This window comes from Acinonyx jubatus, chromosome B3 (genome assembly GCF_027475565.1).
Source record: "Acinonyx jubatus isolate Ajub_Pintada_27869175 chromosome B3, VMU_Ajub_asm_v1.0, whole genome shotgun sequence".
In the NCBI taxonomy this organism is placed as follows: Eukaryota; Metazoa; Chordata; class Mammalia; order Carnivora; family Felidae; genus Acinonyx; species Acinonyx jubatus.
The window spans coordinates 528,976-549,814 of NC_069386.1; the positions used below are offsets into that span (position 1 = coordinate 528,976).

Below are 20,839 nucleotides of genomic sequence, written 5' to 3' on the forward strand. Positions count from 1 at the left end.
ATTTCAAAGTAAATTCTAGACGTCACTCCATTATATGTAGATGTTTCACCTAGTATGTATCTCTAAGAGATAACGACTCATCTTAAAGTTATGGCAGCGTGTTATTACACGTAGAAACAGTGAGTCTGATCTAATAGTCTAACCCTGCACTTGTTCCACAGCTGCGTGACCAGGAGGTGACGCCAGGGGACGAGGGCACTCTGGGGCTGTGTACCCCTCTGGCCCCGCCCCCTGGAACCACACCCTGTCCTGTTCCCGCCGGTTTGGGGCTGGATTTCTGTTTGGGGGTTTGTCAGCCTGACCCCGTCTGTACAGCCGGTTGTGACGCTCTGTCCAGGGATCCACGAGGGAATGTTGATGTTTTCATGTAAAACGACAATAATATTGAAATTTTGCCTTGTGTGTGATTCTAGCGTGGGCTGGCAGGAGGAGGCGGGATTTTAGGAAATGTTTATGGGGGGGGGGCAAGTATTTACTAAAGGAGAGACCTTTCCCATCCCCTGGGGAGGGTGGCCGAGACTTGCTTCTGTTCGCTGGGTCATCCTTTGGGGCCCTCAGTCCCACGTGACGGGGTGTGAGATGCGGCCAGACGGGCGTGCTGTGCTCCCCGGGGCCGGCTCGGTGGGTGCGACGCCAGAGGGGGGCCCACCTGAGCGGGAGCGCCTCCTGAGGAAGGGGACCTGGGTCCTGGCGGATGGGCCGCCTTAGCTCTGACTTCTGGTAGAGGCTCCTGGAGTGAAAAGGAAGGGAGGGGTCAGCAAGGCTGAGCGGCCAAGTGGGCAGGAGACTCCCGGGGCCTGTGGGCACCTTCCTGACGGGAGTCGCCCTTGAGAGGCAGCGGGGGTCTGCGGACCCATCCTGTACCGGCTGTGAGTCAGCCCACCAGCTTGTCGCCCTGTCGCTCGGGGTGCCCAGCCGCTCTCCTTTGTGTTTGTTCCCCTGCTGTGTAGGTGGATTTTTTTTTTTCTTCTCAAACTTTTACTAAAATCCAAGTTAGTTATATATAGTCGGTAATAATGGTTTCAGGAGTAGAATCTAATGATTCATCACTTACATGCAGCACCCAGTGTTCATCCCAACAAGTGTCCCCTTAATGCCCATCCCCCATCCAACCCCCCCCCATCCCCAGAACCCTCAGTTTATTCTCTGTATTTAAGAGTCTCTTAGGGTTTCCTAAGTGGACTTTTAAAAAAAAAAAAAATTTAACGTTTATTTTTTTCAGAGAGAGCAAGCGGGGGAGGGGCAGAGAGAAGGAGACACAGACTCTAAAGCAGCTCCAGGCTCTGAGCTGTCAGCACAGAGCCCGACAGGGGGCTCGAACTCCTAAACTGTGAGATCACGACCTGAGCCCAAGTTGGATGCCCAACTGACTGAGCCACCCAGGCGCCCCTGCTAAGTGGACTTTTTAATCGAAAGCATAACACACACAAAGTTCCCTGATTGCAAATGAGTACTCAGCGGATTTTCCCTGTGAGCACACACTTCGACAGGACGAGACCGGACCCACCCAGTCACTGGCCTCTCCCAGGGTGGCCCCTGTCCCAAAACAGCAGGGAGTCAGGGCCTTGTTTTCTAGCTTTAAGGGACCTATGTGGTTTGTACTATTTCACATTGCTTCCTTATAGCTTGAATATGTATTTGAATCCATTGGTGCAGAAATGTATTTGGGTCCTTTAGTATTTTTAAGTACCCATTTTTTTAAAAACTTATTTTCAGAGAGTGTGAGCGGGGGAGGGGCAGAGAAAGAGGGAGACACAGAATCTGAGGCAGCTCCAGGCTCCGAGCTGTCGGCACAGAGCCTGACGTGGGGCTCGAACCCACAAACTGCGAGTTCATGACCTGAGCTCAACCAACTGAGCCCCCCAGGCGCCCCTTTAAATACCCTTTTTTTTTTAAGAAAGAGAAGGTAGTCATGCTCTAAAGCATGTTCACAATTAAGAAAACGTACATTTAGGGAGGGGTTTTGTCTTGTTTTTATTTTGCTGGGAACAGATGAGCAAAAGGAAGCCAGGGATCCCCGAGGTGTGGGAGTCCCACGGGGAACCCGCTGTCTGTGCAGGTGGGGACCCTGCAAGGACTCCAGCACCATGCTCCTCCCTGGCCTGTTCTCTTTCTGTTTGGTCCTAAAAGTGGATGACATGGGAGAACGGTGACGTGAACTGACCTTTTGGAAAAGGAACTTATGAGTCCTGAGAGAAGGTGCAGGGAAGCCTTGTCATAGACTCGTTAGCGCCACCAGGCCTCATCTTAGAAACTGAGCAAGCAGAGAGAGCGTTTTCTTTAGCAGTGATCATGTGACAAGTGTAACACGGAAGGATCCCGCTCCTTGAGTTTAGGCTTGGTTTTCATCAACGAGGAGTCGGGCGAGAGGCGCCCCCGCCTGTGTCCCCTGCGCGAGGGACACACAGCTTTCTGGAGGATGATGGATGGGATGCTGATGTGTTTCACCGGACTTCCCAGAATGAGGATTTGTCCTGCACCTAAAAAAGTTTTGTTTTTACGTAGGAGGAACCAGCTCAGGATTTCCCTTTGATTTTGGACGTATTCCCTACAAAGGAAAGCGCCCTTTGAGAGACATGATCGGGTCCTACAAGAACCGTCACGTCAGTGGCGACCCTTCCGCCGAGGGGCCGCAGAGCAGTGGCGGCGTCAGCAAGCCGGCCCCCGAAACACAGTTGCAGAGCCAGCAGGAGGAGCTGGAGCGGCTGAAGAAAGACCTGTCCAGTCAGAAGGTGACTTCCCTTCTGCGCATGTGTGTCCCCCCACATCAGCCGCCGGGACCAGAGGGGCAAAGCCTGGCTTTCGTGGGTCTCTGGATGTTTTGTTCCCCGGGGGGGGGGGCTCCCCTCAGGGTGTCACATTGTGGGCACTCTGGTGCCCCAGGCCACGCGTTCAGACACGAGTACATCAGTCTCTCTCGACACAGCGCTGGCCCAGAGTCCCTTCCCGGTGGGAACAGTCTCCACGTGCTGTCAGACAACACCGTTTCTTCCGAAACTGAGCGCGCTTGATTGCTCCGACCAGAGCTGAGGCTTAAGGTTTTAGAGCCCCCGTTTTCTAAACACCGATGTGCGCTCACTGGGACCTGTTGCTGATCACAGTTCGCGTGTTTGTTTCCTGTTTCCTATTACCGTTCTCTGCAGACAGGCTCCGTCGGCTAACGTCTCTTCCTCTCTGTTTCCGAGACCCCTCGAGAGGAGGTTCGCTACTAACACGCTCCCAGTGGGGTTTCCGCATTCCCTCCGCCCCGCCTTGCTCCCTGCATCTGTTCACGGTCCCTGCTCTCCCCTCCGGCTCCAGGAGCTTGTGCGGCTGCTGCAGCAGACGGTCCGGTCGTCCCAGTATGACAAATACTTCGCCAGCAGCCGGCTCTCCGAGGGGGTCCCGAAGGACGCGCTCGACCTTCTGCACCGCAAGGATGACCAGATCCTGGGCCTCAGCGGCCAGCTGGAGAGGCTCACCCTGGAGAGGGAGAGTCTGCAGCAGGAAGTGAGGACGCTCAAGGGCAAGGTGGGCGAGCTCAGCGAGCAGCTGGGGATGCTGGTGGAGACCATCCAGGCCAAGGACGAGGTCATCATGAAGCTCTCGCGCCAGCTCAGCGAGAGCGAGGACAGTACGTCATCCCCCACGGGGGTGCCCGGCTCCCCCGCCAGCAGGGAGCAGCTGGAGCTGGACAGGCTGAAAGTAAGTGGGGTGTGGGCTCCGGCTGCTGGGCGGGGTTCAGACAGGCGGTGCGGGCGGCCCCTCGATGTCGCGCAGGGGTGCCAGCCTCAGTGCCTGGTGGGGGAGCGGAGCGTGGGGTCGGCTGTCCCACAGGCCCGCTCGGAGCCAGCGCCCCTGTGGCCACGCTGGCCCTGGGGAGGGTGCTACTTCCTGAACACGTTGGGTCTCTGGGTTGTCCCCAGGGTGCGGACCCGTTGGCAGGTCGGGGGAGCACGCTGCTGTGGGAGGCAGGGGTGGTCTCCGTGCCTGCGGAGAAGCCTGCCAGCCCCCCCTCGCCAGGAGAGCTGAGGGCCCATGGTCTGTCCGTCAGGCCCCACAGGGACCCTGGGTGTAGTCCAGTCGACCCCACGCGGGTCTCCAGCTGCAGGTGTGTCCCGTCCCCAACACGCTCCTCACCTGGCTACCCTCGTTGTGTAGACACCTTGGCACCGAGGGTGTTTGGCCCCTGAGTGTAGTGTATCCTCGAAGGCCAAGGTCCGCCACCTTGAGGTTGTCGGCGAGGCCCCGCTGTGTGCCCGGGAGCGCCTGCCCCTGTCAGTGCAGAGGATGGCAAGTGGCAGACGTGGCGGGGGGAGGGGGGTCTCTCAGAGAATTCTAAAACAGGACTTAACACGGGGCTGACAGCAGCATCACTGGGACATGTGCAGGGCCTCCGTAGTGACGGCTTCTCGGCGACACGTCTCAGTCAGCGTTGCCAGTGGGCCGGCCTTGCTTGCGCACACGGCCTGGAACGTGCCCGACCCGCGCCGCGCGGGTGATGCGCGTTTCACGCCACCTTGTTTAACGTGGACTGGAGTTGACGTTTTGTGAGCATGCCTGTGTTGGCAGCGTCTGCCTGCCGGCCCCGCCGAGCATGCTCTGTGGGGACACACGCGGGCCCAGCCAGAGCACGTGTGCGGGATGGAGCGGCTTGTCCTGTGTCCATGCAGCTCCCTGTGGGGACCCACAGAGTTGATCCGGGTTAGGTTTCTCGCCCTTATTTACTCTCTTTTTCCTGTGGCACGGTGGGCAGGGTGGTTTCGGTCACTTGGTGATTTCGTGACCTTTTCCTCCAACATTTCTCCCCAGCTTTTAAAGCCTGTGGCTCCAAAATCCACGAGAGCTCAAGAAGGAGGAAGGTTCTCTGGAGCCTCTGTGTGGCCCTGGGGTCCAGGCAGGATGGTCGGCCACCAGCCCCACACGCTCGCCCCTGTGCTGGCTCTCCAGTTCCACACCCTCACCCCCGCTCTGGCTCCCTGGCCCCACACCCTCACCCCTCCGCTGGCTCTCCAGTCCTACATGCTCACCCTCACCCCTGCACTGGCTCGCCGGCCCCACACGCTCACCTGCGTTGGCTCTCCGGCCCCACACCCTCACCCCTGTGCTGGCTCTCCAGCCCAACACGCTTACGCTAGAACTGGCTCTCCAGTTCCACACCCTCACCCCCACTCTGGCTCTCCAGCCCTACACGCTCACCCCTGTGCTGGTTCTCCAGCCTCGCATTCTCACCCCTGTGCTGGCTCTCTGGCCCCACACCCTCTCCCCTACGCTGGCTCTCCAGCCCCACACACTCACCCCTGCGCTGGCTCTCTGGCCCCACACCCTCTCCCCTACGCTGGCTCTCCGACCCCACACGCTCTCCCCTGCACTGGCTCTCCGGCCCCACACGCTCACCCCTGCGCTGGCTCTCCAGCCCCACACGCTCACCCTGTGCCGCCTCTCCAGCCCCACACCCTCACCCCTGTGCTGGCTTTCCAGCCTTACACGCTCACCCCTGTGCTGGCTCTCCGGCCCCACACCCTCACCTCTGTGCTGGCTCTCCAGCCCCACACTCTTACCCCTGTACTGCCTCTCCAGTTACAAACCCTCACCCCTGCGCTGGCTCTCCAGTTCCATACCCTCACCCCTGCACTGGCTCTCTGGCCCAACACGCTCACCCTTACGCTGGCTCTCCGGCCCCACACGCTCACCCCTGCGCTGGCTCTCTGGCCCCACACCCTCTCCCCTACGCTGGCTCTCCGACCCCACACGCTCTCCTCTGCGCTGGCTCTCCGGCCCCACACGCTCACCCCTGCGCTGGCTCTCCGGCCCCACACCCTCTCCCCTGCGCTGGCTCTCTGGCCCCACACGCTCACCTGCGTGGCTCTCCGTGGCACTGCAGGAATTGAACGCAGCGTGAGGGGTTGTGGGTGGAAGTAGGGACTTGCTGTCCTCTGTGTCCTCCAGCACTTAATGCTGCGTGGTTCCCACGCTGATTGCTTCCCTTGTCCCCGAGTTTAAACGTCCTCGTGGGGGACTGTCTGTGTGTGTCGGCGGCACTCTGTCATGTCACTGTCACCATCGTTTCCGGGTTTCTCAGTCAAGAGTCCGTGTCTGCCGCCTGTAGGTTCGTGCTGTTTGGAACCTGCGAGCTCTTCTCATTGGTCTGATACAGACAGGGTCACTTTCCGGGGTATTTTGAGGAGGGAGTAAACGTTGGTCGTCATATTTTTCCAGCCTAGAATTTAAGGACTTTATCTTTCTCATACTTCCTTCCAGACCTTTTCCGTGGCTCCGTAATTCTGTGCCCGGAGCAGGTCGATCCCTGCTTTGTCCGGCACCATAGCCCGGCTCGGTGGGCGCTGTCCTCGCTGTGACTTGGGGCTGCCCGTCCTGTGACTGTGTCCCCATCCCCTTGTGCCGCCCTGTCCTCCTTCCTGCGATTTGCTCCTTCCGCGTGGGCCTTCACGCTTGCGGCCTTGTTCGTTTGTCCGGCCACGCGCCGGGCTCTGCGCTCTGCTGGAAGTGCACGGTGTGTCCCTCCCCACCCCGCCCCCCGCCCCCGTGGCACCCAGTGTGGCTTGAAAGCAGAGACAGAGGCAGAACCACAGCTGCACTGAGGGTGAGCAGCAGGGAAGAGACGTGGGCCGGCACTCGTGGTGGTCTAGACGCAGCTCTGGAGCCAGACCTGGCCTGCGTTCAAGCCCAGCTGTGGCGCCTGCGAGCCCCCCCACGGCGGGTGGGGCCCCTTCTCTGCCCAGTGTGTTCGCCTGAGACCCAGCCCTCCCCTCGGGGGTCTCGCGGGGATCGGGCTCCTGGTGCCTCACGGGGCTTCCCTGGTGTGATCGTCACCGTAGGGAGACCGTCCTTGTGATGAACAGTCAGGCCCTCCCAAGGAAGACACTGTTGGTCTGCTCTCCTGCTGTCACCCACCCCCTTGTGTCACTCGGCCTCGGTCCGTCGGGCTCGGTCATGTGCCGCACTTGGCCCGGCGCTCCCTCTCCTCCGTCTGCCGCCAGCAGCTCTCACCCACCAGGAGGGCGAGACTGAGGCCGCGGAAGGGGATCGGGGCCTTCTGTGGGGCTAGATTTAGGTGTCTCGCGGGCCTGTCATGACATGTGGTCCCACGGACTCAGAAGGTGTGCGTGTATCAGTCAGGCGGTGGCCAGTGGCCCGGAGTCCAGCGGCCTGGCTCTCAGAGGCCGGATCCCGGCCCCCAGGCTCCGTCTTCACCCGGGCAGCGGAGACGTGGGGACGGCTGCCCAGCAATTGTCGTGGTGCAGGCAGATCAGGAGTGTCATGCTGACCCATAATCCCTAGCAAGTGCCCCGCAAATGTTAGCGATTGAAGGGATCACGGAAACGTCATTTTCTCTGTGGGTTTTAGGCTGGTTATGGGCCGCCAGCCCCACGGCGATGTCCAGCCTGGGGCACGTCTCGGGGAACGGCCCTGGCTTCTGTCCCGTGAGGGTCCAGGAGCCCGCGGCTTCCCTGGCCACTCCCGGCCGGCCCCCGAATTTTCCTGTGGCTGTGGCCAAGGCCGAGTGGCCAGAGCCTCCCTGGGAGCCCCGGCAGAGCGGGAGAAGCACACTGATGAAGGGCTGCGCCCGGCAGCACGTGTCCGGCTCAGGCTTCCTGTCCTCAGGCTTCAAGGCCAGAGCCAAACGTGTCCCCACGTTTGGTAGAGCTTGTCGCCGGCCCGTGAGGCCTCTGAAAACATGGCAGATGCAGCAGACATTAACCATTGGTGAATTTAGGTGAAGGGTATGTTGGGTTCGCTGTGCTTCCCTTCCAGCTGGGCCAGAGTTTGACGTCTTCCACGTGGACACGGGAGGGACGTGCTCTCCAGAGCGCCTCACCCGCTGTCAGTTGCGGGTGTGGGTCTCTAGTTGAGGGCGTGTGCGGTGTGCAAAGTGGGTGAGTAAAAATGAGCACCCGCAGAAAGTGTGCTGTCTCTCTGCTTAGGAAAGACTGGAGCGTGAGGGACGTGAGTACAGGTAGGTGTCTGCACAGAGCGGGGACATGGGTCCTGGTGGCCGCGGCGGTGGTCGGGGTGTCGGCACTAATTCAGCGGGACCGTTTGATTGCAGGGGCGGAATATTAATTATGTAGAATAATCAGCCTTCAGCTGGTCTGAATCGACGGGTTTTCTCTTCCAACAGGACAGCCTCCAGGGGTATAAAACCCAGAATAAGTTTCTCAACAAGGAAATTCTGGAGCTCTCGGCGCTGCGGAGAAACGCAGAAAGGAGGGAGCGGGATCTGATGGCCAAGGTGGGTCGGGCGCGGCTCTGTGTCCTGGTGGCGGGGGACTCAAGCCTTCCGGAAGCGGGTGCCCGCAACCCTGTCCTGCTGCCGGTGGGGGTGTGGTCACGACCCCGAATCGTGTCTGAAACGTTGGGAGCGCAGAGTGCTGGGTGCTTGGTCTCATCTGAGGCGCCCTGCTGTGTCCCATCTGCACGTATAACGGGATTCACAGAAAAGCTTAAATCCTATTCTGAGGCCCCCAAATGAAGGCTCCTTGGATTGTGATTTTAGCTGTGGTGGGGGTCGATTTCCCACCTGTAAACGGGGAGGGGGGAGAACACCTCGCTGCCAGCCCAATAGCGGCGGTGCGAGAGTCTGATGGCATTGTGGTGGGAAAGGCAGCGTGAATGTGACCGCCATCTCCCCGTCCCCCGACCTGCGCCTGCGTGTTCTCCTTGGTGTCTGTCTTGTCTGAGGCGGCGGCGGACGGGAGCTGGTCCCAGGCACAGGGCCCTGGGAAAGTGTGGGTGCCACGCGGGCGCCTGCTCATGGCCCACGTGCCAGGGACACGACATGACCTCAGGAACCGGCTCGTGCTCTGGTTCCTGCTGCTCCCTTCGGCCGTCCAGGACCCATGTGGGTGTTGGCATCGGGTCCTTGGTGCCGGAGCCCCGGAAGGGAGGGGACGTGACGGGTGGCCGGTGACATAAATTAATCTCTTGTCCTCCACACGGCCCCCCACCTCTCCTCCTGGTAGTTGGGGGCTTGTCATTCATCGGCCGCCTGACGTACCTAAGGGCTGTGTATCCCGCGTCGGTCGGGATGGAGGTAACCCCCACGCTATCTGTAGTATTCCAGCCTGGAAGCCAAGCTCTGCCAGATAGAAAGCAAATACCTGATTCTGCTGCAAGAAATGAAGACGCCCGTGTGCTCGGAAGAGCAGGGGCCCTCCCGCGAGGTCATAGCCCAGCTGCTGGAGGACGCTCTGCAGGTGGAGGGCCCGGAGCAGCCGGAGCAGGCATTCGTGAAGCCTCGTCTCGTCAGGTAAAGGTGCTGGCGGGTGGTGGGACCCCCTCCTGAAGCCCCCTGCTGCAGCCACAGCGGCCGTTCACGGGGAGCGGGACACGAGGCCGTGTCCCGGCGAGTAGGCGCCCCGTCCCGAGACACAGCTGCACCCGATGGCATTGTGGCGGGAAAGGCAGCGTGAACATGACAGTCGTCACCGCGTCTGAGAGCACGGGGGCCCCCGAGTGGGGAAAACGCTTGGGTGGCCTGGCTCGGTGGCCCAGCACCCACTGAGGCTCCGACATGTGCCGTGGACACACTTGGACACGCACAGTGTCGCACGTGTTAGAAAATGGCGGAGTCTGGAAGCCCGTGCCGGCTCTCCCCCTGGGGTCCTTAGGTAGTAGTTTCTGAAAAATGAGATCCGTGAGACGTTGGGCACGGAGAAACCTGCAGATTCGGTCCCGTCTCCTCTTGCCTCCTCCGCTGGCCGCTCCGGGACGGCCCTGCTGCAGGGGCCTCGCACCTCCCGCCCCGGTGAAGCCTGGTCAGCACCGCCTCCCCGCGTCTGCGCTCAAGCGCGGCACCCGCACTGCCGAGGCCTGTGCGCCAGGAGCCGTGCGGGCTCGGCGAGGCGAGTGCGTGTACCCTCGTGCCGCACGGGAGGCTGAGGCTGTGGGGGAGACGTGCTGGCCACGGTCATGGTGCCCGGGGACAAGGACAGGGCCCGCGGACGGCACCCCGGCTGGCGGCTCTGGAGACACCGTCCTTCCTCCCTCCCTCGTGCGCCGTCGGGCCCTCGCTGTGTACATCGTACGCGTTCAAACCGCGTGTAACTAGAACGCTGACTGTATGCACGGACTCGTTTTTACTTGATGAAAATTTCAAGCCTACAAAGTGACGGCCAGCAACACCCCACGTGTACCGTCAGCAGTTACCAGTGTTTGGCCAGTCTGGTTTCGTCTTCCCCTCCCCCAAGGTTTTTTCCTGTAGTTATTTTAAGGCAAATGCCACTCATTTTGTCTTTTCACCTTAAAACACTCCAGGATGCGTTTCTAACTTCTAACCGATGGCCCTGTTTCGTAAGTGTATTTACTTGGAGAGAGGAAGTGTGTCTGGGTGTGCACATGCGCCAGGGAGGGGCAGAGAGGGAGGGAGAGAGAGGGGATCCCCAGCAGGCTCCATGCTGTCAGCGCAGAGCACGACGCGGGGCTCGAACCCGCGAACCGCGAGATCATGACCTGAGCCAAAATCCAGAGTCAGATGCTCAACCGACCGAGCCACCCAGGCGCCCCTGATGACACTTTTTAATATGCGCATCCCACCATGTTCTGTGTTTTCGCAACTGCCTGCCTTCAGTGTTAACTTCCTGAAATCGCACAGGGGGATACGTGTGGCTCCGGGCATTTCGTTCTTGCCTTGTGTACCTTCCCGGTAGGGGGGGGACGTGTGGTGCCCGGACCTCGGTGTCTTTATTCCTTCCCCTCGTGGTTCCTTCCGTGCTCCCTTTACCAGATGAGGCGGCCGAACGCGTGGTTCGTGGGTCTGCCTGTCTGTGTGCGAGCTCCCGTCCTGCCGGGTGTAGACTGGAAGGGGGATCCCCGCCCTGCAGGGAACACAGCTGCAGCCGTGCCAGGGCGGGTTTCCGGAGCAGCAGGGCACGGAAGGCCCGCGTGCTGGTTTTCCCGTGGCCGGCCTGGCGGGTCGCCACACACTTCGTGGCTTCCAACGCCGCACTTAGGCTTCTGCCGGCGGCCGACGTGTCCTGGGCTGCACTCCTTCCCCGCGGCACACGGTCACGGGATTGTCGGCAGAACGCATTCCCCGGGCTGCCGGGCGTGGCGTTCAGCCCCTGCTTCTGGAGGCCGCTGCGTCCCCGGGCTCCGGCCCCCGCTTCCTTCCGCAGCCGGCGACAGTGGGCCACGCGGCCCCTCTCCTTTGACTCCCACCGTGAAGGGCTCCTGTGCACACGCTGGCCCCTGGAACACCCGGGGTGAGCTCCCCGCCGTGAATGCCTTTTGTGAGGCGACCTCGTCACGGGTGTGAGGCCCCGGGGTTTGACGTCCTTGGGGCCACTGCCCTGCGTTCCACGTCCCTGATACCCACACAAATGTTTTCTCCCTCGTCTTTCCGCTTTTTAAAATGACGCTTTTCCAACACAAAAGTTCCTCGTCCGTCCAGGTGTGACGTACACACACGCGTGCATCAGCGTGGCCGAATCTCCCGGTAACGCCGGCGTCTTCCGCTGTGCTTTCCACACCCTCGGATTCCCTTTTTCTCTTGGTATCAAGAAGAGGTCTAGTCTAACTTGCCCCCGCGCAGACAGCCGGTCGTCCTGACCCCGTTTACGGAGAAGTTCAGTCTCTCCTGGCCGCTCCAGCGCCGGGGCCCGGGTCACGGGGCCACGTGCACGCGGCTGGCTCTCTTTGCTGTTGTGCCGTTTTGGTGGAAGTCACATCATTTTATTTTCCTCCTGTTTTTCTCAACAGCGAGTACGACATCTACGGGTTCAGGACCGTCCCAGAGGACGACGAGGAGGAGAGGCTGGTGGCCAAGGTCCGCGCGCTGGACCTGAAGACGCTGCACCTCACGGAAAACCAGGAGGTGTCCGCCGGCGTCAAGTGGGAGAACTACTTTGCGAGCACGATGAACAGGGAGATGGCACGCTCTCCGGAGCTGAAGAACCTGATCCGGGCGGGCATCCCGCACGAGCACCGTTCCAAGGTGTGGAAGTGGTGCGTGGACCTCCACACCCGGAAGTTCAAGGGCAGCACCGAGCCCGGCTACTTCCAGGCGCTGCTCCAGAAGGCGCTGGAGAAGCAGAACCCGGCCTCCAAGCAGATCGAGCTCGACCTGCTGCGGACCCTGCCCAACAACAAGCACTACTGCTGCCCCACCTCGGACGGCATACAGAAGCTCCGCCGCGTCCTGCTGGCCTTCTCCTGGCGGAACCCCGACATCGGCTACTGCCAGGGTCTGAACAGGTGGGTGTCGGCCCCACGCTGCTCCTGCGCGCCCCCCGCCGGCCGGGCCGGGCCCCTCCCCTGCGGGGACGCTGCCGGCAGCTAGGCTGGGTGGCGCGGGGTCCCCTGGGGCGCCTGCCGGCGCGGCCCAGCTCACCGTCTCCCTGTTCGTGAGTTCAGGCCCCGTGTTGGGCTCTGTGCTGACCGCTCGGAACCTGTTCGGGATTCTCTCCCCACCTCCCTCTGCTCCTCCCTCGCTCGGGATCTCTCTCCGTCTCTCTCTCCAAACGAACGAGCTTGAAAAAAGGAAAAGACGAAAACAGTACCGCTGCCGAGTTGACGTTATCTGAAGCGACTACGTTGCTTGTTCTGGTTCCTCACGAGGTTCAGGGTTTGACCAGAAGTTTGATCGCACTATACTTTCAATTATAATTTTATATGATGTTACGCTCATAACGCACGAAGCGGACGCGGGTGGCCATTCCTCGTTCATCCAGCATCTTCGTGAGTTGAGAAGTTGCCCCAGATGGTTCTGCGGCTGGTTGGAACCTGGCACCTGTGGACGAGAGTCTGCGGGTCTCACGCACGTCCCTGCTTCCATAGGCGGAGGACACTGGGAGGCCGCCCACCTCGTCGCTCCTCATTCGGAGCCGGGCTAGGGCGGGATGAGGCCACCGGAGGCCCCGGGGTCTGCGCCGCAGGGGGCTGTGTGCCGTGGCTGCTTGGTGCCTGGTGTCTGTGGCTGACGTGCTTTCTGCACTCGCTGGCCCTGCGTTCGTCCAGTGATGCTCTGTCCGTGCAGTGGGAGCAGGAGATACGTTGAAGCGTGAGGAAGCTGTGTGTGCTTGCGTGCGTTAGGAGTTTTGCCATAAGCCACGCGCACACGTTGAGTCGTGGATGCGGACGGTTAATTCTGGCCGCTCGCAGGCCCTGACTCCCCCTCTGTGCCAGATACTGACCCCCAGTAAGGGCCGTGGGTTTGTGTCTGAGTGGCCGTGCTGCAGAAGGAAGGTTTCAGCTGGCATGTTCACACTAGGCAGTTCCCAAGGAAGTCACCTGCCTCTGTGGTGGGGAGGACGGATATGCCGTCTGTGCCCCGAAAGTGATGGATTCGGCTGCCCTTTTGCGCCCCCGTTAAAAGAAAAAAAGCTGTAACCAGGATGCTGTGTAAGGAACGGTTTAGTTCTCTTTGAATCCACGGTTCATGTGGAACACCCAGTCTAACAGTTTCCAGAAGCCACAACCCTCCGAAGGCCAGCGGATCCCTCCGGCACGCCTGTTTGGGGGCGACGCTGGCGCCCCGTTCGTCTGGCGCTACTGTGGAACCTCCTCTTCCACAGTAAAACTTCCAGAAAGTTGCCCCCATCATCCGCACCCCGTCACCCTTAGGGCCTCTTAACTTTAACCATTTTATTGGGGTTTTCCCCCAAATATTTTACGTGTGCCTCCTGAGAACCCAGAACTTGGGTAGAAGAATGTCAGCCTTTTGTGAGTGATCCAGGCCTACCTTCTTGAAACTTGGTTAAAGTGACGTCCTGCAGGCTGTGCTGACTGCAGACCCCTGGCCCCGCTCCCCACACCTTTGGGTGCTGCGGACTTGCCGTCTCTCCTGTGCGTCCCTGCCGTGGCCACCTGCCTGCGGCCGTGCGGTCAGGCCTGCCTGAGGCATCCCCTTCCGCCGACCCCACGTCCCTCGTTTTAAGGTCTTAATTCGAGGTGAATCCATCGTAATTTTATGTGAGGAAGAAAAAGACCGTAACCAGCCTCGGAGAAGTAGGGTTAGGGTTTCCCGTAAGCGAGGCACAGAAGCTGTCAGAGCAGAGGCGCTTGGATTTCAGATGCAGAGAGAAGGGCTTTTTTCCTCGTTGCTTTGTGTCCAGATCCTGCCTGAATGCCTACTGGGAGTCAAGCCTGGGATCACTGGACAGGTCCGTGACTGGGGACAGTGTAACGGCTGAACCCAGGTTTCCCTTACGAGCAAGCTAACCATCGTTCAGGCTCCTGCCCCCACGTGCACGCACACCGTGGCCGCAGCTCCTTCTGAAAGCCCCTCGGAGTGGTTCTCTGTAACCCATCCTACACTCACCCCTGGACTTTCTGTGCACAAAAGAGCTGCGTTAGCTAAGCATTTTTTTTTTTTTTTTTTTTTTTTTTAACGAGGCTGGTTGATCATTGGGAAAGAATTTCAGCATCCTTAAACGAAAACCAAATGAGAGGGTTGGCGGGAGCAGTACCTTTGTTTCTCAAACATCATTTATCTTAGTGTTTATTTTGAGAGGGGGAAGGGGCAGAGAGAGAGAGAGAGAGAATCCCAAGCAGGCCCTGTGCTGTCAGCACAGAGCCCAGCACGGGTCTCGAACCCATGAACCCTGCAGTCATGACGTGAGCTGAAATCCAGAGTCGGACGTGCCTCACTTGGGGCACCCGGCTGGCTCGGTTGGTGGAACACGTGACTCTTGATCTCGGGGTTGTGAGGTTGAGCCCCACACTGGGGGCAGAGATGACTTAAAAGAGAAAGAAAAGGACGAGTGTGTTGCTCGTGCAGGAAGTTGCTTGTTCTTTGTTGGGGGACTGGAGATGGCCGCGCCTGTGTAAGCAGACGGCGCGTTGCGGCTGGCCAGCCGTGTGGCCCGGGCCCCGGTGTGCGGGGTGCTGGCCCTCACCTTGCTGTCCGTCTGTTTACAGGTTGGTGGCGGTGGCCCTCCTGTACCTGGAGCAAGAAGACGCGTTCTGGTGTCTGGTCACCATAGTGGAAGTTTTCATGCCTCGAGACTATTACACCAAGACGCTGCTGGGGTCCCAGGTACGGCTAGAAACACCGCGTGTCAGCGGCCTGGAGAGTCCAGCCGACACGTGGTGAATTTAACTTCGGTGGGGGAGGGGCTCCCGTGCGTGCTGAGCCTTGAAACAGACCTACGAGGAGGGCGTGCTGCAGACCCCGGGCCTGGCTGAGTGTGACCAGGCGGGGAAAGTCCCACCGGGCACAGTTGTCCCCCCCCCCACCCCATCCCCTGCAGTCCTGCTGTCTCCCTCCCTGAGCACAGGTGTCCTCTCCATAGCCCTGCTCTCTCCCCAGCACAAGCTGTCCCTCCCCCCCCATAGCCATGCGCTCTCCCCAGTGCAGCCTTCCTGGGGAGCCCGGGCACAGGAGTAGGCAAGCCAGAGATTTCTGAGGGGGGGCACCTGCGAAGGACCAGGGAGGGAGCAGGGAGGCGGGGGAGCCCCCAGACCAGGGACAGGAAGGTGGCTCGAGTGGGATGGGTCCCAGATGGCCGTGTGGTTCTCAGGAAGTCTCGGCCAGGCCAGCAGGGACCCCTGTGACAGACCTGTGTCTCATGCCGACAGGCTGCATCGGGGCTCTGCCGTGGTCACTTCCTTCCTGGGAGCAGGCAGCGGGGCTGGCAGTCACCCCCCTGGCGGGAGACATGCCCACAACACCTGGCGCCCGAGGGCGAAGGGGCGGGAGAGCCCAGGCTTGTCTCCTCGGGGGCAGTTCTGGCTCCAGAGCAGCCCGGGGCCCCTCCCCTGGGCCGGGCTGGGGCCACTGTCCCTGCTCCCCAGCTAGCAATCCTGCTCGTAGGCCTGCCCTTCACGGCCCTGCGGAGGCCCGCAGAGGCACCGGCGGGGGATAGGCGGGTGGCAGGAGGGGACTGACGGTAGCTCTCTCCCCGCTCTTCACGGGCGCTGCCCGTCAGTGGGTCTGACTCCGCGGTGCCCACTCCTGTCTACTGTCCCCCATCCCCGCTCCCGTGCGGGAGGGACCTCCCTGTTCCAGTCTGGGGGTGACTTCCTGCCCTTGCCTCTGGGCCACCAGCAGCCGCCTGGCTTCTCAGCTTCTCTGTCACTTGTGACTTTCATGGGTAAAATCCCTCAGGGTCTCGGTTGTAAATACTGGGAGTAGGTTCTGTCCGCCTGGCTGGCCCCTGCCTGAGTTTTGCTTTAGATTTGCACATCTGCCTTCAGACCGGGTCCATCGTGGCCTCTGTCACTGCCTGCCCTCTGCGCCCGCTAGCCCACCAGCCTGGACTCCCCCTCATTTCTCGCCCCCTGCATCCCTGCGGTTAGCTTCTGGTCATTGCCACCTGCCTGGTGGCTCTCATCCCTGCTCCCCCTTGACCCCTGACCCTTGTCAGGGTGCCCTGCCTTCCTGTATAACTGTCACTCTTGGGGTCAGCCGTGCCCTCTTGTGACGGAACACCTGCTTACCAGTCATGCCCTGACCTCGGGTGAAGACGTGACTCCCTAGGTCACCGTTGCCCTGCCTGCGTCCTGGAGAGCACCTGCTCTGAGCGCTGAGCACCGCTTCCTCGGTGCTGCTTCCTGCCCCTCTGGGGCCGCCCGCTGCTCTGGTCCGGGGCCTCGGGGACAGCGCTTGTCTGACGGGACCCTCCCCATGTGCCTGCTGGTCCTGTAGCTGGTCAGCAGCCCTGACGTTCATTTCAATACCGCGGGCACGCGGCACGGTGAGCGCGGAGCGTGTGTGAGCGAGCTCTCCGGGCGGGGGCACTTAGCGAGCCCCCCCTCGCGTCTGCACAAAACCATCCGGATGCAGGCATCACGGTCCCCCTCCTCCTCGGGAGACAAGCGGAGCTCAGAGACGCTAAGTACCTTGCCTGAGGAGCTACCACCAAGGCCCAGGCTGGGGTCTGGACCTCTGTCCACTCCTCCTGGAAGGCCGGGGAGGAGAGCAGGGCCTGGGCTCTGGGCCCAGTGATCCCAGGAGAGTCTTCTGGTCCACCGGTGACCGCTTCAGTTTGCTAAGCGACTGAGAGGCTAGTTTCGCCAGTGTATAAACTAGGAAGTGAGCAGTTAACAGGCAGCAGTCACTGTTTTGTGGGAGTGAGGGGGCCAGTAAATAATGTTCTGTGTATCACAGACGCCTGGGAGCCGGTAGCTTCAGAGACTCAAAATTTCAGATGACTGTGTTTCAGAACAAGAAGGTCTTACTCCGAAACTTACTCCAGCGTCAGGAAGGAGCCTTTGTCTTCCTTCCCTTGAGCCAGGCCCGCCCCCCTGTGGGGGCGTGGCCACGTTGCTGGCGGCCCCGTGCCCCAGTTTCCACATCTGTGAGATGAGCGTCAGACTCCCCTCCTGTGGAGTGCTTGACGTCAGGTTCAGACGATGCTTTAAGGGTCTGTCATAATGTTCAGAATTTAACAAAAACTCGCAGTTACAACAGGCAGAAGGGAAAAACCTGTCTTAAGTATGTGGACTTGAGATGAGCTGTGCCTCGTGTTGTCACGGAAAGGGAATCGTAAACCGAAGAGACTCTCTCCCCAACTGAGAAAGTCGCAGAAGCTCCCGAGGAGCAAGCAGGTGACACAGAAAGACGGTAAGAGGAGGATGAAAACGTGTTACTCTACCAGGGAGACCACGGTTGGCATTGTGATGTGCTCCCGTTTTGCTCCTCCCCCACCTCCCCTTAGGTATGGACGTTGGGGGCGTGAGGTGTCCTGGCTGCTTTGGCTGCTTCGCGTCACGGCTCCGGCGAGTTGCCCCGTCCCGTCGGGGCAGTGCGTGGACTGTATGTGTCCTACAGGGGGCCCCGCGTGGGCCGCCCTGAAGCGGGGACAGCTTGTGTGCCCCTCTGCCCCCACGGCGCCCTGCTTCCCAAATCCCTGCCGGCTGCTCGCGCCTTCTCCATCGTTCCATCCGCTGTGCACCAGGACCCGGCCGGCGCCGAGGACCCCGTCCCCCGGTGTCCCCTGGTGTCCCCCGGAGCGTCCCCCCCCCCCCCCCCCGCATCCTGCCACCTCCTGAGCCGGCGGGGCTGGAGCTGAACACAGGTCGAGCGGTGCTTGCTGCCGGCTGCTCCGCACCCGGCCCTCTGCGCCTGGACAGCCTCCAGTGCGAGGTGCCGCCTGCCGCCCGACGGATACAGGGCGGCTCTCGCGCTGTGGGGGTGGCTTCTCGCCCCTCCTCTTCAGCCCAGTCCTACTGCTCCTGGCAGAAGGAGTCTGTTCCCGTCACTCATCCCGCGGTTACTCGTTCTGGGGACACCTGCCCTTCACTCATCCTGTGGTCACTCGTTCCGCGGTCACTTGTCCCGCATTCATCCCGTGGTCACTTGTTCCGCAGTCACTCATTCTGGGGTCGCTTGTGCCGTGGTCACTCATCCCAGGGTCACTTATCCCGCGGTCACTCGTTCCATGGTCACTTGTCCTGTGGTCACTCGTCCTGGGGGCACTTGTCCCGCAGACACTCGTTCTGGGGGCACTTGTCCTCTCATCCCGTGGTCACTCGTTCCACGGTCACTCTTTCCGTGGTCACTTGTTCCATGGTCACTTGTCCCACGGTCATTCATTCTGGGGTCACTTGTCCCGTGGTCACTCGTCCCAGGGCCACTGATCCCGTGGGCACTTGTCCCACAGACACTCATTCTGGGGGCACTTGTCCCGCACTCATCCCATGGTCACTCGTTCCGTGGTCACTCGTCCCGCAGACACTTGTTATGTGGGCACTTGTCCGGTGGTCACTCATCCCGGGGTCACGTCCCACAGTCTGCTGTCCTCCCTTGCCCACCTTCAGCCCCTGAAGGTGGCCATCACTGAGCCCCGGCCTCAGGCGCGTGCTGTCCCTAGGCCGACGTTCAAATGCGCAGGCGCTGTCTTTAGCGGGTGGTGCTGACCCTGCCCACTGAGAGGGGCGAGGCTTCTGGGGAGACCCCTCCAGGGGAGCACGCACCGGCTGCATCATATGGCGCCCTCGCGTGCCCTGGAGTGGTCCGTGCAGGTGTCCTGGGGCGGCAGCGGCTGGGAGGTGCAGGCAGTGCTTCGTGCCCCGCGACATCTGTGGGACGGCCGTGCTGCTGTCACACTAACTCTTGGGCCTGGGACTCGGTTGTGACCCATATACCCCAGATCTCGCATGCAGCGGCCAGGCCGACTCTTCCCCCGGCTCAGTAGCGGATCATAGCGGCCTGTGTTCTTGGGTGTTTGGGGCACACGAGTGGGTTTCAGGCCCGGGGGTGGGCGCGCCTGCGGTGCGTGAGGTCCCTCGTGCGCGGCTCAGGCGGCGTGCCCGAGCGCACCCACGCCTCCGCCTCCGCCCCCCTCCCCAGGTGGACCAGCGGGTGTTCAGAGACCTCCTGAGCGAGAAGCTACCCCGTCTGCACAGCCACCTGGAACAGCACAAAGTCGACTACACCCTCATCACGTTCAACTGGTTTCTGGTGGTGTTTGTGGACAGCGTCGTGAGTGACGTCCTCTTTAAGATCTGGGACTCCTTCCTCTATGAGGGACCAAAGGTGGGTCTGCTCGCCGGGTTTCTGGGCAGCACGGTGGTGGCCAGCTGCCCGGGTGCGTGAGGGGCCACCGTGGGGCCGGGGTCACAGGAAGCAGCCGCGCCGGGCTGAGGTGTGCCTCTGCTCACAGGTGTCTCTGTCCCGCCCACAGGTCATTTTCCGCTTTGCCCTGGCTCTTTTTAAATACAAGGAGGAGGAGATCCTGAGGTTGCAGGACTCCATGTCCATTTTCAAGTATCTCCGTCACTTCACGCGCACTGTCCTCGACGCCAGGTGCGTCCTTGGGGGCGGGGGGGCGTGGCGAGAGCAGGAGCGCTGGTCCCTGCTTCCCGAGGAAAGGGTGGGGACAGGCTGGGGACACCAGGTGGCCTCCAGTGATGGGGAGGGGCGGGGGGAGGATAGAGGAGGACAGTTTATTTTTTCTCCAATGAACATCAGTCCCAGCAGCAAAGCAGCATTTTTATTTGTCCAGCAAGCCTTTACTGAGCGTCCGGGGCACGGGGGGCACGGTGGCCAAGGACGGACATCTCCCGTGAACAACCTAGGGGAGACCACTGGCGTGACAGGCTCAGGGCTGCCGTGGGGGGAGCCCAGATGGGACAAGTGCAGGGGAAAGGTGGGGGTGAGCGGGGCCGGGGGGACCCCAAGGAGAGGGTGTCCTGGGCAAAGGGATCCTGAGGAGTGGAGGCGAGAGGCAGCGTGTCTGGGGCCGTGGCGGAGCAGGACGGGCTTCATCCCCCAAGTGTCGGGAAGACAGGAGGGCTGGCATCGGAGAGGAGACCTGGGGCCTGGGGAAGGGGGGCGGGGGGCGGGGGGGCGGAGGGGGTAGACTAGAGCATGGGACAGGAAGTGGAGCTTGGGGAACCCTGGGCTTCTGGCCCGGGCACCAGGCCTCGGCGGATCGTGTCCGTGTTGTGCGTGTGCCCCCGACCGCGTTTGGCGGCTGCCCTGGGGACTCGCCAGGGGCTCCCACGGCCAAGGCGGGGTACAGTTCACTGCTGCCCGTGTGGTACAGGGCCGCCTTTCCCTGCACATGACCGTGTTCCACGTCAGGCTTGTCTACCCGTGAGGAAGCCATGAGTCTTTCCGCAGAGAAGTGTCTGTGGCTCACATACGTTTTCAGACTTTTTTAAATTATCTCTGAGAGAAAGAATGCAAGCAGGGGGAGGGGCAGAGGAAGAGAGAGAGAGAGAGAGAGAGAGAGAGAGGGTCCGAAGCAGGCTCCGCGGTGTCAGCGCAGAGCCCGATGCAGGGCTCGAACTCAGACTGCCAGATCGTGACCTGAGCCAAAGTTGGACGCTTAGCCGACTGAGCCCCCCAGGCGCCCCTCAGACTTTTTGGACTGTAGCTCATGAGACCATTTCGTATCAGAATGTGAACTGCCCGTGCCAGAGCGTATAGAAGTGAAACGGTTTGTTGAAA

General features: G+C 61.0%; 1 protein-coding gene across 4 annotated transcripts in view; it reads left to right on the top strand.

The window, feature by feature from the left end:
* The window catches only part of TBC1D2B (TBC1 domain family member 2B), a 334,347-nt gene that overhangs the window by 39,368 nt on the left and 274,140 nt on the right, over positions 1 to 20,839 (top strand). For all 4 annotated transcript variants that reach the window (XR_008298880.1, XR_008298882.1, XR_008298881.1 and 1 more), the window contains exons 5-12: positions 2,506 to 2,732; positions 3,301 to 3,684; positions 8,123 to 8,233; positions 9,057 to 9,250; positions 11,701 to 12,195; positions 14,860 to 14,977; positions 19,235 to 19,420; positions 19,569 to 19,690. Coding sequence is in view for 1 of the 4 variants with exons in the window: in XM_053223438.1 (XP_053079413.1) it covers positions 2,506 to 2,732; positions 3,301 to 3,684; positions 8,123 to 8,233; positions 9,057 to 9,250; positions 11,701 to 12,195; positions 14,860 to 14,977; positions 19,235 to 19,420; positions 19,569 to 19,690 (1,837 nt within the window). In the remaining 3 variants the exon portion in view is untranslated. The remainder of the gene's footprint in view (positions 1 to 2,505; positions 2,733 to 3,300; positions 3,685 to 8,122; positions 8,234 to 9,056; positions 9,251 to 11,700; positions 12,196 to 14,859; positions 14,978 to 19,234; positions 19,421 to 19,568; positions 19,691 to 20,839) is intronic.